The 18,781-nt window shown below is 35.3% G+C and overlaps 1 protein-coding gene across 2 annotated transcripts in view; it reads left to right on the top strand.

Moving 5' to 3' along the window:
* Nucleotides 1–1,345: 1,345 nt before the first annotated feature.
* Nucleotides 1,346–18,781, top strand: part of LOC106069562 (MAPK/MAK/MRK overlapping kinase-like) — a 37,278-nt gene continuing 19,842 nt past the window's right edge. For both annotated transcript variants that reach the window (XM_056022366.1, XM_056022365.1), the window contains exons 1-5: nucleotides 1,346–1,446; nucleotides 4,132–4,396; nucleotides 6,908–7,022; nucleotides 14,064–14,153; nucleotides 15,527–15,597. In XM_056022366.1, coding sequence (XP_055878341.1) covers nucleotides 4,378–4,396; nucleotides 6,908–7,022; nucleotides 14,064–14,153; nucleotides 15,527–15,597 — 295 coding nt within the window. In that variant the 5' untranslated portion in view covers nucleotides 1,346–1,446; nucleotides 4,132–4,377. The remainder of the gene's footprint in view (nucleotides 1,447–4,131; nucleotides 4,397–6,907; nucleotides 7,023–14,063; nucleotides 14,154–15,526; nucleotides 15,598–18,781) is intronic.

Raw genomic sequence — 18,781 nt, 5'->3', positions numbered from 1 at the left:
TTAGTTATCTCAGAACAAAAATATTTTTGCTTTGGGTGGGAGAAAATATGTTACATAACTTGAAAAAGTTGGTTTAAAAAGTTGTTTCAGGTAGACATGTATATATTAAGAATTAAAAAAGTGTAACTGTAATTGGTGTAATGGTTTGTTCTTTACCATAATAAATTCAAACGATTAAAATATGCTTAATGGTCAAAGCCTGTGATAGTATATATACAAAAAGCTACTACACAAACCAACACCTAGTCGTTGATAATCATACTACTTATGAAAAGGAAACTATGTGTTTAAAGGAATGAGCTTAACGGTACTACTGATAAATCAAGCACTAGAAACATTGTCTTGAGAGCTAGAAACTAGTAATTTAGTTTACAAAACATCAAATAAGAAAGACTATAAGCTGAAAACCCTTATTATCAGTACAATCTTTCAAGGTAGTTTATTTTTAAAACCCTGCTACAGGATATTAAGAAACGCAAAAATTTGGGACTTTGTGTCAGTCATAAATTGAAGACTGTCCTCTTCCACAATTTTTGAATTAACAACAAAGACTTATCATTAAGTTGCAATTGATGTAAAATAGAAGTAGGCCTACATTTTTTTGCTGTCATAACTTCTCTAGCTGCCTCAGTGAGCAACACTTGGCCAGCAGAAGGTTTCCGTATCGCCTGCTGAGCCTCAGTAAAAACAAAAAAATATCACACTACTTTTGTCAACTATTTTTTGGTAACATGAATGAACTGTTGAGACATACTACCAATATTAGAAAACCTAAATATCTATATATTTCTTATATTCTTTACTGAAAGCAAACGCTCCACTGTCAAAAGTAATGTTTAATGTTCTGAAGAACGACAAACTATCTCTAGGTATAGAATGAAAAAAATCTTAATTGAAAGAAGAAAAAAATTAAAATGAAAGGTGAAGATAGTCATTGAAAAAAAGAGGGGGGGGGCTGCACTCCTTATATATTTACCGGTATATATGTATAGACTTGATCAATTTAAAGATATCGTACAGATGGCTACTACTCTGATCTCTCTATCTATCTATATCTTTAAAATAATAATATGATGCGCAGACCAAAACCACTCTTTAGGCCAGATGCCAACCACATTGGCTCAGTAGTCTGAGACGACTGTACATAGCAGATGGCTGTAGGTTTTATTTTGGAGTTTCCATCTCCTAGACTGGCTGACGACCAAGGTCGAGGAGCGTACTGTGCTCCACCAGATATTTAGTAAAGCAAATAACCTAAAAGAGTCATGTAGATTCTAGGTAAATTTGTTTGTTACGTTATCATGGATGGACTTCTAGGTGACATAAGTTTTCTGATATAGGCGAGTGCAAATAAACGATGAATAATTTATTTGACTTTCGACACGAAAGAGCTGAAATGTTGATTTGTCGACATGACAACCTTGCAAAAGGAGAGCATTTTTATCGGTAAGGTTTCATACGGTGTGTAATGTAGACAAACACAGACACATTTAGTGTTACAGTTAAATGTGTAGATCGTTCATCGTTTTGAAAACTTTCATGCTTTTGGTTACATTCTAAATCTAGTAGGCTTATTTTATGATATTTTTTTTTATTTCTAAATCCAGTCGAATGAGTTTCAATTTGAATTGAATGGGTCATTCAAGTGATTGATTTAGAAATAGAATCTATAATTTATATTAGATCTAATTTAATTTAAATGATTATTTAATATTTCATTTGCTTTGCTCTTGTAATTTTTGATTGAAAAATTGTTCTTGAGACGCTTGAGTTGAATTACTAATAATAATTCAGTTACTAGACTAGATCCTAGTGTAGATCTAAAGTTCATCTATGTCTATATTGTATATTGACTAGATTTGACTATATATCTATTCAATCACTAGATCTATATTACTAGACTATATAATAAACTATAGATCTATATCAATTATAATTATATGTACAACAATCTACATCTATTTATAGTTACTAATACTAGATCTCCGCTATTATCTAGGAGTAGATGATAGATCTAGATCTAATACTATACTTGTAATAATAGGAGTACTAAGATAATTTTCTTCAAGTCATAACCTTACGCCTTTTAATAAAAGATACCTAGAATAATAATAATCTTTATTGTCCATATATGGAAATTTGTCTTACTATTTGTGCATTACACCAAACAAAATCATGATCTATTCTAATTCTAGACTTACTTAAGACTTAATATATCTAGGTCCATATGTGAATAGTATGTATCTAGAATCTAGACCTAGAAAGGCCACACAATCATTCACAATGACAAAGATTTACTTAATCTACATACTAAGCTGATTAACCATTACTTTTCACTATTTTAATTGTAATCAATCTGGCATAGCAAAATCAAACAAAGTATTAGGGTTTATTAAAAGAAATTTCTATAAATCAAATAAGAACATACAAGTAAAATATTATTTAACATTGGTTAGGCCAATAATGGAATATGCATCCTCTGTTTGGGACCCCTCAAGTCAAGAAAACATTAAGAAACTGGAACAGACACAAGAGAGCAGTGAGATTCATAACAAAAGAATAATCACATTTGACTAGAGTAACACTTTTAGTAAAATCACTAAATAGCTATAATCCAAATTATAAAATAATAACATTGAGCCTTCTTTTATATAATAGTCTAAACCCATTTTTAAATAAGTAAAATATTAATATTCTTTTCTTTTTCTTATATAAAATGAAATGTTGGTTCAGTATTAATAAAAAGAGAGAGCAGGAAAATCAGTGACTTGGCAGAATTTAAGTTATTGGTTAACATGCATGACTAGATGCATGATGCGTAGGACATAAGCATCTTCTTATATAAAGTAACTTTGGAAGCATCAAAATGCACTATATATATAACAGTTGTTCTCTTGGGCCGTAATTTGTCAAACAATAGTATTTCTATAATTTCCTAAATTTTCTTTCTACATTGTGAATATAGATCTTGAAGCTAAGTGGCACAGAATATATACAGAACAAGCATGGGAATGGCTATATAATCCAAATTATAAAATAATAACATTGAGCCTTCTTTTATATAATAGTCTAAACCCATTTTTAAATAAGTAAAATATTAATATTCTTTTCTTTTTCTTATATAAAATGAAATGTTGGTTCAGTATTAATAAAAAAAATATCTGCTAAAATTTACTCTCAAATAAGCATTCTTCTTTACTTTTAAGTATTTACTGTTCGTTAAAAAAATTGTTAAAAAAATTATTATGTTATAAGCTAAAAATTATTTATACAGTCATTCTTGCAACATGGTTTTCTATACAATATAAATGAACTATTCTTCTACATTCATGATTCAATTTTCTCCTGTATCTCAGAAATGTTCATAATGTGCATCTTGACTTCCTTGCTTTTTTTTTTTTTTTTGCTGGGGCTTGATGTGGAAACAAGAAAATATTTAAAAAAAACACCAAATTTGTAATAGATCTAGACTAACAATAACGAATCTGCGATTAGAAATATTTTTAACAATTGTTTATGTCTTGCGCGATTTCATGCTTTTAGCTTTCTCATTATACTAGGATCCTATCACTTGTCTGGACCAGTTGGGAAAGGGGTGGGGGGATAAAAGGGTGTATCTGGGTGAATATTACAGTGATCGCTTTTTAAATGTATCGATTTTTAGTTCAAACTTAAAAGCAAAGTATGAAGGGGACTAATTCAACCTATACCACCACATCAATCAAGTACAATTTATTTTTCTTGTTCAATACCAGACAAAATAATTAATTACCAATAGTCAATTAATTAACTAATTAGTTAAATTTTTTATTGTTTCTTGTTTTGTCAGGAAAAAAAAATTATATAAGTATTCAAAATTTCTGCTTAATCAGAGATTGGGTGTGGGAAAAATACCATGTACAAGCTCTTTAACATACAGAGAGACAGAATGAGTTGGTATATAAAATAATTTACAAAACATATGCATTTAAACTAGCTACATGAATGTCGTTTTTGGTTAGGGGTTACTTTATATTCATATTTTTGTCTGGCTAAAAAAATGTGTATGGTAGGAATGCCCATGCTAGTAGTTTAGTTTAAAAAATAATCAAATATTTTGAGTGAACTTTGTCTTTTATCATTTTATTTTAGTATCTGAAAAGTGATATGAATAATGAAAAATGTGTGCAGCCTAGAGTACACTTGGACATTCTCAACAGTGAGACAATAGAACTATGTTATATTTAAGATGAAACAAACTTATTACACCACCGTGATGCCGAATTAAACGTTTGGACAATGCTGTCGGTGCTGATTCATTCTATTTTATTTTGAAAGCATTTCAAATGGATTCTTGTATTTCAAGTTAGTGTCTATGTGTTATACACTATTTCCTGGATGAACCTCCTTTTACAAAGTAAGTTTTGTTTCTATATTAACACTATATTTGACTATGTTTATTTATATTAATTATATATTTATATTAATTTTACTTAGTATTATTTATTACAATTGTAAAATTGGAAACATGGTAGGTAGGTGTACAAGTATATCAGACTGTTGTTGAACATCCACATTCTAATCATGGTTAACATGTTAAACGATGTGTACCGTGTGTACCCAAAAATACAAATCCAATGATTTACTTCTTTCCATACCATTCAACATTGTGACTATAGGTTTAGTAATCAAAGTGGCGAAAACCCCTAAATCACTTTAGTGTTATAGGGTCTAGTCCTCAGTGTTTACATGTGCTTTTATCTTTATGTCAGAATTACTTTATTTTATTGATTTCAACGTAGAAAAGTTACTTCTTTTATGGGCGCAAACTTTAATCCCATATTTAAACTGGGAATATCAGTTTCTATTCCAGAAGATGGTATTTTGACTCAAGCTGAGCTCAATTTGTAATTCACTTCCAGATAGCCTACCCCTCCACCCCAAGTTGTCCATTAACGGGATTGAAAATTAACACTGTGAACATGTATGGAAACTGGCTGTATAGCAAATCATATAATAATGTTTGACTTAGCAAAGAATAAAGTGGTGTGGTCATCTAATTAAAAGGTCAACCAGTTTGAAAAGCATAGATATTCAAGATTAGATGTAATTGTTATTGTTCCAATCAAATGGAAATTCAGTTTGACTACAAGTGACCACCTCAGCTAGGAAATGTGACATGTATTAATGAAGTGAAAAAGGTCTTCAAGTCTTATGCCTTCCTATAGTCAGTATGCTATATTTTATTGTGAGACATCTCTCTTGGAATAACAGATGGGTAAAATAAGTCATGTGTTGACTGAGTCATTATAAGGAATTTAGAAAGATATGACAGTGTGAAGCTCTTGTGTATGCAAAGATTATGCATTATTTTGTACTTGGCAATGTGTTTTTAAGGTCTTGTTGCAATCTGCACAAAATGAACATCCATACAACATGCTGTGCTTAGGGGATAATTGTCTGTTTATTAGTTGACAACTAAAATTCAAGATAATCCTTTACTTAGCCATTTCAACTTGTAGGTAAACAAAACAACTTTTTTCTGGATAAAATCTATAGGGTATTTATAGCATGTACTAGAACACTAATTAGTAAATTTGTATAATGAAGAACTTATAAAATATATATTAATATTGTGAGTGTATGGATCATTAACAGTATTAAGCATGGAATCTTAATATCTAGTAACCTACATTAGTTGCTTTTGTATTATGAAGTCCATTCAATTACAACTTAAGCATTTTTTTTTAAATTAATGTTTTAAACTCCTTTCTGAATAGTGTCAGCAGTTGTCTTAAATGAGATAATCTTTTTTTACCAAGAATTTAATAATATCAATAGCCCATATTCGACTCAGCTGTTTAACAGAATCATACAGTTTTTGTTGTATTTTTTATTTATTAATTGGAGTCTGTGTACTGATCATACGTAACATTGCTTGAACTTAGGTAATAAAACAACAACACAAGAACTTTACACAGTCTATCTTAGTTTTAAAGGCAAATTAAACAAGGTTACAAAGGCAGTTTGTGTGGAAACACAAACTCAAAATCGGCCCCCGAAGTGGTCCACCCAGGCAGGTAAAAAGGCAAAGAATGAAATTCTATGAAAGACAAATGACAGAGAAGAATGGAGAAAGAAGGCAGACAGATCTTTTGTGATGCCCCAGCAGTCCAGCAGGACCAAAGGATAGGTGAAAGTGAATGTGAAGTTAAATGTGAACCTGGCCTAACTGATGTCTGATAATGAATATGTAATTAATCTAATTGTTTTGTAAAGGGTCAATCTTTTATTCAAATCCTCAAGAAAAATTTCTGTAAAAAAAAAATGTTTCCTTTAGTTTTAAGTGTTCTATAGCTATAGGGTGGCACTGCAGTTCACGCAATAATATGAAAAACTACTTATTAATTGTTGTTTTAAATTATGTCCAACTTATATGCATACTAAATAGATTTTTTTCTCTTTGAAGAAAAGTAAACATGTAGTAGTTAGTATACAGAACTTACTTAACTTAGCAATACAAATGTAAAAAAAAATATTATTTTTACAAAAAATCTAAAACCATTTGCATAAATGTATTTAAAATATGGTAAATAGTCTTCTTCCCTACTAAAGAGCCTCCCATGTTTGTTACTATTAATAGTGAATAGTTGTAAAAGTGTATTTTTATGAAAAAAACTGCTTGCATAAATGATCTTTTCAGAAAAGAAAAAAGTAGCCATTGCATCAGAATTTTGAATGGTCTAAAATAGTATGGTGTTGGATTTTCACTATCTTTTCTAGTTTACGAGATCTAAACGGGACATACAGACCGACAGACATTCCACACAAATCTAATAGCGTCCTTTCCCCTTTCGGGGGCCGCTAAATAGCAATTATTTTATTTTTAAATAAAATATTTTAACTGTTATTGTATTTTTCCTTGCAGAATATAGGATCCTTGGTAAGAAGGGTGAGGGAACCTTCTCAGAGGTTCTCAAGGTCCAGGCGATCAAGGATGGTTCCTATAGAGCTTGTAAAAAGATGAAACAAACTTATGAAAGGTAAAGTATAAAAGTAAACTTTTTTTTTTTATGCATGAACTGTTCTAATTTCTCTAACACACAGATAAATCATGCATAGACAAAAACATCACATACATTGAGTCATGCATGTACACATCATATACACATCATGTACACATCATGTACACATCATGTACACATCATGTACACATCATATACACATCATGTACACATCATGTACACAGCATATACACATTGTGACACTCATGCAGGGCCAGATGGAAGTATGTGGAGGCTACTGGGCAGGTTTTTTTGTGGAGGCCCCTACAATTTTTCAAAAGCTTGAATAAAGATCCACCTATGAATGGAAATATATCTAAAAGCAGACTATAGTTTAGAAGAAAGAAAAAGAGTTATTGTAAATTTAATGTCACTTTCCTTTAAAAAAAAATTTTTATATGCTTATTATTATTTTTAAAAATTCATATTTTTGATTTGTGGAGGGTAATGGCTCCTATGTCTTTTCGTAGATGCACTTTCGTGTATTTACTTATTCCGGGCATGCCACTAGCGTCCACTTTTAATCACAACATTTTTTGCCAGCCGTAAAAATGAAAAAAAAAATTTCAGACCCGTCGAAATTTGGATATAATTTTATTTCTTTTGTGGATGCTCTTTTCTTGTGGAGGCCCCAGCCCTGCCTACCTTCCTTAAATCTGGCCCTGAACACATGAAATACACATCGCATTAACAAAACAATGGAATTAAGTTCTCTTGTGAGAGGCATTTTTCTGACAGAGACAGCATCATTCATGGAGATCACACATATGTTTGCACAATTGTTGAACGACTGTGCTTTTATTTGTTTGAGAAATATGATTCTTATTATATCAGTTGTAAAACTTTTGATTAACGACGTGGAAAAAAACAGCAACGAATTTTAAAGTTGCTTTGTTTTTTTTTTCATTGTAAGGCTTTGTCCTCCCTTGGAAGTTTTTGTCCTCCATTGGAAGTTTTTGTTCTCCCTTTTTGTTCTCCATTGGAAGTTTTTGTCCTCCCTTTTTGTTCTCCATTGGAAGTTTTTGTTCTCCCTTTTTGTTCTCCATTGGAAGTTTTTGTCCTCCCTTTTTGTTCTCCATTGGAAGTTTTTGTCCTCCATTTGAAGTTTTTGTCCTCCCTTTTTGTTCTCCATTGGAAGTTTTTGTTCTCCCTTTTTGTTCTCCATTGGAAGTTTTTGTCCTCCATTGGAAGTTTTTGTTCTCCATTGGAAGTTTTTGTTCTCCCTCTTTGTTCTCCATTGGAAGTTTTTGTCCTCCATTGGAAGTTTTTGTTCTCCATTGGAAGTTTTTGTCCTCCATTGGAAGTTTTTGTTCTCCATTGGAAGTTTTTGTTCTCCATTGGAAGTTTTTGTCCTCCATTGGAAGTTTTTGTTCTCCATTGGAAGTTTTTGTTCTCCCTTTTTGTCCTCCATTGGAAGTTTTTGTTCTCCCTTTTTGTTCTCTATTGGAAGTTTTTGTCCTCCATTGGAAGTTTTTGTTCTCCATTGGAAGTTTTTGTCCTCCATTGGAAGTTTTTGTTCTCCATTGGAAGTTTTTGTCCTCCCTTTTTGTTCTCCATTGGAAGTTTTTGTTCTCCCTTTTTGTTCTCCATTGGAAGTTTTTGTTCTCCATTGGAAGTTTTTGTTCTCCATTGGAAGTTTTTGTCCTCCATTGGAAGTTTTTGTTCTCCATTGGAAGTTTTTGTCCTCCCTTTTTGTTCTCCATTGGAAGTTTTTGTTCTCCCTTTTTGTTCTCCATTGGAAGTTTTTGTTCTCCCTTTTTGTCCTCCATTGGAAGTTTTTGTTCTCCCTTTTTGTTCTCTATTGGAAGTTTTTGTTCTCCCTTTTTGTTCTCCATTGGAAGTTTTTGTTCTCCCTTTTTGTTCTCCATTGGAAGTTTTTGTTCTCCATTGGAAGTTTTTGTTCTCCCTTTTTGTTCTCTATTGGAAGTTTTTGTTCTCCCTTTTTGTCCTCCATTGGAAGTTTTTGTTCTCCCTTTTTGTTCTCCATTGGAAGTTTTTGTTCTCCATTGGAAGTTTTTGTTCTCCATTGGAAGTTTTTGTTCTCCATTGGAAGTTTTTGTCCTCCATTGGAAGTTTTTGTTCTCCCTTTTTGTTCTCTATTGGAAGTTTTTGTTCTCCCTTTTTGTCCTCCATTGGAAGTTTTTGTTCTCCCTTTTTGTTCTCCATTGGAAGTTTTTGTTCTCCATTGGAAGTTTTTGTTCTCCATTGGAAGTTTTTGTCCTCCATTGGAAGTTTTTGTTCTCCATTGGAAGTTTTTGTCCTCCCTTTTTGTTCTCCATTGGAAGTTTTTGTTCTCCCTTTTTGTTCTCCATTGGAAGTTTTTGTTCTCCCTTTTTGTCCTCCATTGGAAGTTTTTGTTCTCCCTTTTTGTTCTCTATTGGAAGTTTTTGTCCTCCATTGGAAGTTTTTGTTCTCCATTGGAAGTTTTTGTCCTCCATTGGAAGTTTTTGTTCTCCATTGGAAGTTTTTGTCCTCCCTTTTTGTTCTCCATTGGAAGTTTTTGTTCTCCCTTTTTGTTCTCCATTGGAAGTTTTTGTTCTCCCTTTTTGTTCTCCATTGGAAGTTTTTGTCCTCCATTGGAAGTTTTTGTCCTCCCTTTTTGTTCTCCATTGGAAGTTTTTGTCCTCCATTGGAAGTTTTTGTCCTCCCTTTTTGTTCTCCATTGGAAGTTTTTGTCCTCCATTGGAAGTTTTTGTCCTCCCTTTTTGTTCTCCATTGGAAGTTTTTGTTCTCCCTTTTTGTTCTCCATTGGAAGTTTTTGTCCTCCCTTTTTGTTCTCCATTGGAAGTTTTTGTCCTCCATTGGAAGTTTTTGTCCTCCCTTTTTGTTCTCCATAGGAAGTTTTTGTCCTCCATTGGAAGTTTTTGTTCTCCCTTTTTGTCCTCTAAGGACGTGCAGTTGTTTTGTAACCCTATTCACAATTTCCAAGTCAGTCTTAAACTATATTTGTAAACTAAATCACTTTAATGTTATAGGATCTAGTCCTCAGTGTTTACTTGTACCTTTATCTTTATGTCAGAATTACTTTTTTTTTTATTGATTTCAGCGTAGAAGAGTTACTTCTTTTGTGGGCGCAAACTTTAATCCCATATTTAAATCTCAAAATTTAGTCATTGAGTTGCACCAACATAGTGGTCTAAGCATCATCTTCATGCTATAATTGAATGATATACAAATACCCTTTTACTTGAAGTGATGGAAGATAGTCTCGGAATTCGTTTTACTTCGCTCAATCGCCACACATGTTGGCCAATATATACCTTTGCAAGCTTTTTTGTGTGTGTGTGTGTGTGTAGAGTAGACCTAGCATTTGAGTAGTTAGTTGGTTGTCGTTCGTTGCCACCTTGACCTATAAATGTTTGATTACAATCGACATCTCCATCACACTCCCTCCGTTACTCCTTCGCAAGTCACTGACCACAATAACTCCTCACCCTTTGTATTACTTTAATCACATGCCGAAGCAATCTTTTCCATGGGAGAGTTCTCGTTTCCCAGGTTATCGCGACTGAAAGATGGATACAACAATACAATGAGGGAATGTTGTTGAAGACATAAGAGTATGAATGAATGAGCACAATGAATTTTGTTTCCCTTTAACAAATTCCGATGGTGACAGGGGTATAAAATGAATATTTAGATATTGAGATCTTGGTTGAAATGAATCTCTAATTATAGTTCTAACTAAACAGATTGACTTGAATACAAGTTGAAGTAGGCCTAGATTGCCTAGATACTGAGATCTAGATCTAGAAAAATATATGCCCCTAGCCCCTATGTTTTGTTTTCGTGTCAGAAGACTAAGTTGATAACTAATTCATTATTTCTTCTTTCCCCATTATTTAGAACGAACTACCTACTAGCTATTTGCGCCGTATCTTTCGATAGCTTTATAATGAAAATATTACGGTCAACATACAGCCCACTGCAGTTAATCCGTTTAATCTCACTTAGCTTTCATTTACAGTCTGTCACGTGATACCGTTTATTTATAGCGACTGACAATGTAATCCTTGAATCCTTGTCACTGGTATCATTAGGTGATACTAGGAGTTAGGATCATAAAGCTTATCGAAAGTTCGGATTTAATGATGACTTCTTGACGTTATCAAAGTTAAGTCACGTCAAACTATTATAAGGACTTGCCCAGACGTTCTTGCAAAGTTACAGCGCCAGGCAGGGGCGGACTAGGATTCCAAATCGGCCCGGCTTTTCTATAGGCCTACCATCCGTCCCTCAAATTATATATCATTTGATGGGCATCAAATTATAGGTCTATCTGTCCTCAAAATCATTATATTAAGTTTGATAATGTATCGATGACTGTATGCATGCTTACAGCGGGCTCTATATCTTTATAAGAAATATATAGGCCTTATGTTGCTTTTTTTAAAATCTCTAAGTGTCAAGGATGAAGCCTACAAGTAGCACTGTCTACGAGTGTAGGCTATTACATTAGTTTGGAAAATATGTTAAGATTAAATTACTATTACAATGTCGAGCAGGTAATTTTTTTTTTAAACACTACGCTGAAAGGGTCACTTTTATTACAGAATGTTATAAAACTTTTTAAACAATTTCATACGAGTCACAGTGACCCTTTTGGTGGCCCATTTGGGTACCGGCTCACCGGACATTTGCCCATATAGCCCATATAGTCAGTCCGCCCCTGGCGCCAGCTTATAAGGGAGTAAGGCGAGCAAAAGAAAAGGCGGAAATCTAAATACGATTCTAAGATATCTCTGAGATGTAGGCCTATAGTCTGCATGCGAGAAATGTTTTGGAAAGATCCTTACACTTCCATTGGTGAATGGCCAAGGATGGGATGAAACATTACAATAGTGGAGACTGTGGTGCCAGAACGTTTGATCACTGAACAGTCTGAGAACTACTAGACGGGTTGATCAGTTTGAATTGAACCAGAACTGGCTTTAAGGGACAGAAACCACCGTCGCTACAATCCAAAGCGAACATTCCTGTGCCAAATCAAGTATCAATCATTAACCGTTTCAAATCAAAGGCCTATCGATAGACTGATAATCCTAATTGACAGTACTCTTGAATTACCTCCCCTGCTGAGCCCTTCACGAGTGATAAGACAGTGCCGTTTTTATTTTAAAAAATCGTTTCCTTTTGTGCCGTACTCCCCCCTCTGGCTTGAATGATTAGCAAGTTCTTCTCTAGTGTAAACATTGCTTCCATTATTATGTTGTTTGTGTACGGCTAGTCGGTCTTCCTGGACTTGTCAATCATTGACTTCCAGCTTGTTTTTATTTGACACTTCTTTTCTTTGTCTTCTTTGTTCTTGTGCATTCTCTTCAAAGTAGGGGAAATAAATGTTACACTGTAGAGATGTTTACTCTCCCCTCCCCCCCCCCCATTTTGTTTTCCCTTTTGAGAACTTAACATAGTTCAACGTTTGATTTCGTTGCCTCCTCTCAACCTACCACTCCAGCCCCCCAATAGATTTTCATCTAGGACGGGTGACTGTAAATAACAAGCTTTTTAGTGCATCTGGGCGAGGTGGCTGAGCTGTAAAGCGCTTGGCTTCCGAACCGGGATTCGGGGCCTCGAATCCTGGTGAGGTCTGGGATTTTTCATTTCGGCATCTTCGGGCGCCTCTGACTTCACCCAGCTCTAATGGGTACCTGACATTAGTTGGAGAAAAGAGAAGGCGGTTGGTCGTTGTGCTGGCTACATGACACCCTTGTTAACCCTAGGCCATAGAAACAGATGACCTTTACACCATCTGCCCTATAGACCACAAGGACTGAAAGGGAGACTTTTTTTTTGGTGTATCCGTTGTACAGAAAACTACGAAGTGTTGATTAGCTATGTCATTTAGAATACATTGTGTGCAATAAATGTCTAAGCTTTCCCTTGTAGCATGGACTAATTTGATTATTTAGTTGGCAACAGGGATTTTTTTTTTTTTAATATAGTGTCCTTGACATTGTTTTGGAAACGAAAATGTATTGTGATAATACCCATTGGCATGTAAAAGAGACTGATACGTGTTTTCCTGAAGTTTACTTGCTTCATAGATCTAAATGAAAGTATGATTCAGGATCGCTGTATAAGGCAGTTCCGTTGTTTCCACTGTTCTCTTTTTATTTTGTTGAATATTTTCTTTCCACCAAACTGTCTTCGTGTATGACTCTCACTACAACATTCACATAACACACACACACAGACACAAGAACAATGCATGCATAACAACATAGACATAGCAACTGGTACAGAACAGCAACACTCGCACCGCTGTCATTTCAACATGCTTAAAATGGCTCCATTGAGGTTATTTAATTGAAATAATTTTTTAAGTTGGTTGTGTGGCTGAGTAGCATAAACTGGCTTGGTTACATAACAAGGGGGCTTGAGTTCAAATCCTGATGTAGGCAGCAATTAATGTCGAGGCGAGTCGTGTTTGCTGAGCGCCCAGAAGAAGACGGAAACTTTCACCCAGTTAACCCCTCTCCTTACACATGTCAACAAACGACTTTGGACTATAGCATGCTCTAATACTCTCTAGCCTGAAAGACGCGGACTACAAGAGTTAATATTTAAATGGAAATATTACCCTTAAGAAATGTCCATAATACAAAAACTGAAGCACGATGATGTTTTTTTTTAAACTGCTTTTGTATAGCGCAGCATTTATACTTATAGCATGCTCAAAGCGATATGGTCCAATCTCTTATGTGGAGCTATCTGGGAGGTCTCCGTGCGTGCTGTTTTTAGGCATTCAATTAAAATAAAAAACTCATCTCGAGTCTGGATTCGAACCTGAGCCTCTTGATTAGTAGACAGAAGGTTTTTGCCTTACATTCCACAATGTATTTATACCTTCACCTATCCCTAAGTATGTTGTACTGTTGGGGCACCAAACAAGATCTATTGACGTCTTTCTCCATTCCTCTCTAGTGCATGTATACTATAAACGTTTAATTTGAAAGTCTTCTCAAATGTCTCCCTAAATGAGACATTCAATATAACCGTGATGCTTCTGTTTTCTTTTAGCATTGAGCAGGTGAACAACCTGAGAGAGATACAAGCCATGAAACGCCTGGCACCTCATCCAAATGTCTTGGAACTGCAGGAAGTCATCTTGTGAGTTGTTTCTCAGCATTCACTTCAAATTAATTATTTTTTTTTACACGTGTGTGAATTAATTCGTGTCTTGTAATCAATATATAGCAAGCATGTTATGTTCTGTAAATCTGTATTTAGCAAGCGTGTAATGTTCTGTCTCTTGTAAATCTGTATTTAGCAAGTGTGTAATGTTCTTTCTCTTCTAAATCTGTATTTAGCAAGCGTGTAATGTTCTGTCTCTTGTAAATCTGTATTTAGCAAGCGTGTAATGTTCTGTCTCTTGTAAATCTGTATGTGCCATCCATAATGTATTTTCTATAATAGCGATGTTGGGCAAATGCCGGTATTGACAATGGAGAGTCACTGATTATTGTTAGACAGCTGCGCTGGGCAGGGCACATATTAAGGGGTGAGGATAAAGGAGGATAGTTGTGAAAACGCTTTAAACGCCAGCTTGCATTGCTGTAACAGACACAGATTACCTGTCAGTAAGCGGCTTCCGAAATAGACCGCAACAAATGTTTTTGTAAGTTTTACATGGAAAGTTAATGCTGAAGACAGGCGTAGACGGCGAAAGAACAAATAATTTAAGACAACCAGCAGCCGCGTCTTTGTTTGATATTGCAAATATGTAGATCACAGCTAGGGCGGCTAGTCAAGTAAAATTCTGCATTCCTTAAAATCATCGGACTTAATAATATGTTCATATTCTTTTGTAAAGCTCCCCTTTCAGACCTTGTGGTCTATAGAGCAGATGATGTTTCTGTGACCAACGGTTAACGAGGATGTCATGTGGCCAGCACAACGACCCATCTTTACTTTTCCCCAACTAATGTCAGGTACCCATTATAACTGGGTGGACTCATAGGAGCCCGAAGATCCCGAATTAAAAATCCCAGTCTTCACCAGGATTCGAATCCCGGACCCCGGTTCGAAAGCCTAGCGCTTTATCGCTCAGCCACCGCACCTCCATCATCCTTTAAGTAGTTTGTTATTGGTATGTATGGTCCCCAATGAGTGTGATGTAATGTGAATGTATGGTCCCCAATGTGTGTGATGTAATCTGTATGTATGGTCCCTAATATGTGTGATGTAATGTGTATGTATGGTCCCCAATGTGTGTGATGTAATCTGTATGTATGGTCCCTAATGTGTGTGATGTAATCTGCATGTATAGTCCCCAATGTGTGTGATGTAATCGGTATTGTCCATGATGTGTTCAATGTGTGTGATGTAATATGTTTGTATTGTCCATGATGTGTTCCACAATCAATATGCATCATCCACGGTTTGTTCCGTAATCTGTAGACCTATGTCTCTTCTAGGATAGATTTTATAATCTGTATTTGTAATCCATGTTTTGTGTAATCTGTCTATCTGTATGTCTCCAGTGACAAGAAGTCCGGGACTCTTGTACTCATCTGTGAGTTGATGGAGATGAACATCTATGAGCTCATCCGAGGTCAGTACACTGAACATCTTTCATTTCACTTTTTGGCTTTTTTTTTTTTTTTTTTTTTGTTCGTTTTTAGTCAGCTGAAAAAGGGAGGTGCATTAAAGGGAGGAAAGTACAATTTTCGCATGTATCAACTTGGGCAAAGGAACGTAATTGGATCCTATTTCTTGTATCATTGGGCAAAGAAACGTAATTGGTCCTACTTCTTAAATACTTGTGAATTCATATTTTCCCCTCTACGTACAATAAAAATGTATTTTTATTTTAACAAACATTTTTTTATGCTAATATGTTTAGGTTTTGCAACTGTAACTTTCTTCCTATAAGGAATACAAATATATCCTCTCGCCCTGGGATGTATGAAATAAAACAAAACACAATCACGTGCGTTATTCCAATCTGATAGATTTCGCGCATGCGGATAGAAAAAGACGCGCTGCCTTTAATTTTTCTTTTCTTTACCGGGCTTTGCTTTTCTGTTTGGTTCTTCTAACGGTCTAGCCCAGCGGTCCTCAACCTACTAAGTTCGGCGACTCCTTTTTACAATATCACACGCTGCCGCAACCCCCCCCCCCATACACACACATACAGCAATAGAAGAATAGACAATAACAATCCTTATTTTTTGATGATCTTAGGCGACCCCTGGCAAATCGTCAATCGACCCCCAAGGGGGTCGCGACCCCTGGTCTAGCCAGTTCTTAAAGTACCTTGGACTAGAGAAAGTATGATGACAGCATTGGGGAACAGCTAGTCTTACTAGAGATGATCACATGCATATCAAACTTTTCTTTTTGTAAATTATATTTGTAAATATTCATGACACATAAATCGGTGAGTTAGCCTACATCCTAGATAACTGTCATAGTGGTGTAACTCTGAGCACTGAACTTTGTCAAACCTGGGCCTTATACCCCACAGTGTTAAACCTATGCTGATACTGCCAATACTTAATACCGATACGCGTCTCCGCTATTTGCGTATCAATGCAGTCGCCTAGACAGACTATTCATGTCAAGAAACATGCCCTCCATATTTATATATATATATATACAGAAATCTCTCTACCCAAAGTCTTAACTAAACACATTTTAGACCAGTACAAAGTAAAGGAAAACATAATGGCAAGTTGAAAATGTAAAAAAACAGAAAGAAAGAAAAAGGGAAGAAATAGAGTGTGACTAGTCGCACGTGACTTGTTAATGACTTTGCCTTCGCTTGGGGTATTTGTGGAGCCTCCATTATTTATTTATGCTATCTGTTCCCCCGGCGTCGTGGCCGTGTTATGTATAGCCTACCTACACCCAGTCCATTGAAGGAGATACTTAACCCTTTGGGGCCTGCAGATCGATAGAGCTATAGATTGGTTCAAAATCGGCCACGTGAAATCAAATATTTGATTTTTCTTTGTCGCGTCCAGCCCACCCCTACACCCCCTCTACATTTGCCTCTTTTAATTATCTTTATTCTAGTTCTAATAATTTGATTTGTTTTTCATTGACTCTCCTCCTCTCCCTCTCTCTCTCTCCTTTTAGTTAATTTATTTCTTCTTTCGTCTTCTTTCTTTTTTATTTGTTTTGTTTCTTTATCTTTCTTTCTTTTTATTTTCCTTTCTTTATTTTTTCCCATCTCCCCCCTCGCTCTCCCTCTCCCTCCCTTTCTCTCTCTGTCTTTCTTTCTCTTCCTTGCTGTATCTTTACATGTTAATTTTATAAGTAAAAGAAATGTTTTGGTAAGACGCTTGTCAAAGAAAACATAGGCGTTGTGCTTACAATTACCAGGAGGACTATCAAGTCAAACCAACTCTTTGACAACATTATTTTGTAGCTGCTTCTTCCAGTGGCGTAGCTAGAGTGCGGGGTGAGAGGGTCTCCCATTCTGGAACTCCTCCCCCCCCCGGGCTATCACTTCAGGGAGTCCCCCAAAGGAGTGTCCGAAATTTATTTTTGCATTAATATTACACCATTATCTTATGTCTTGATGTTGAATGTCAAAATGCTGAGGCCCCTATAGAGGTCGAACCCCCATGGCCCCCAAATCCTTAGCTACGCCACTGGCTTCTTCGTTGGATTGGTTCATTTAAGGCGTGAATCTGGAACTATTTTTTGTTAATGTAAGGATACTAATAAAGTGATCAAAATTAACAAAGCTCACTTTCTTCGAAAAAAAGGGATGTATTAAACATTAAACAGCGTCTTAATACATTATGTTTTTGTGCTTGTGGAAGCTTGGGCGACAATTGGGGCACACGGAATTTTCTTAAATAGTAACACACACACACACACACTTATGGAAATGAATAGACCCTCTCCCTCTCCCTACCAACAAGGGAGGAGGGAGGGTTCTGTATATTAGCCTACTTGAACTCTAACGTGTCTTGCTTTGACCTTTGACTCACCTTTTGTAACCGTTCGGTGTTCACAAAAACGTACGTCGGTATGAAACCATTGCCATTTGTTGATCAGGGTGCAACGGTTGGTCTTGGTACAACACGGCACTAGCAAAATACGTCCCCAATTGTAACTATAGACATAGAAATGTGTTTTAGTTGTTTTAAAATTAAACTCAAATTTTGAAATATAATTTTTATAAAAACGGCATTCGTATTTCTGGTGCCTGTGTGTAGTCTGTCGACAAAATTATTGAGAATTGTTTAGAATAAGCCCCCACTGTTTCAAGCTGATGTCAAGCATCCATTATGGGGATGTTTGTGTTGGCTGTGTGAATGCATAAAAAAATACATAACTCGTAAATAAAAAAAGGCAATGTAGTGTATAATACAAAAGGGTGATATTGGGGGGGGGGGCACTCTGTTTACGTTAAGAATGGGTTACGTGTCGGAGAATCTCAGTGATAACTTGCTCTGATTTGATAGATGGAAAAAGTGGCTTTAATTATTCTCTTCCTTTTCCGTTTTTATTTTTTTAACATCAGTATGTCTTGGCAGACGACTATCTCGCATATAATATACTTTACTTACTGTCGTCTATAGTATCCAAATTAATATTGATTATATAGCCTAGAAATGCTATGCATTGGCCTTTATCGGGTTACTTTTTCAACACAATTTTAACATGTTAAACTTGTATGCAAAGTTCCATAACTCTTTACAAAGTTCCACAACTCTATATAATTAAGCTACTTAACCCTCCATTTCATACGGTATGGAAATTGTTCTATAATCTATTAT

This window comes from Biomphalaria glabrata, chromosome 3 (assembly GCF_947242115.1).
Source record: "Biomphalaria glabrata chromosome 3, xgBioGlab47.1, whole genome shotgun sequence".
Taxonomy (NCBI): Eukaryota; Metazoa; Mollusca; class Gastropoda; family Planorbidae; genus Biomphalaria; species Biomphalaria glabrata.
This window is presented reverse-complemented; position numbering and strand designations above follow the sequence as displayed.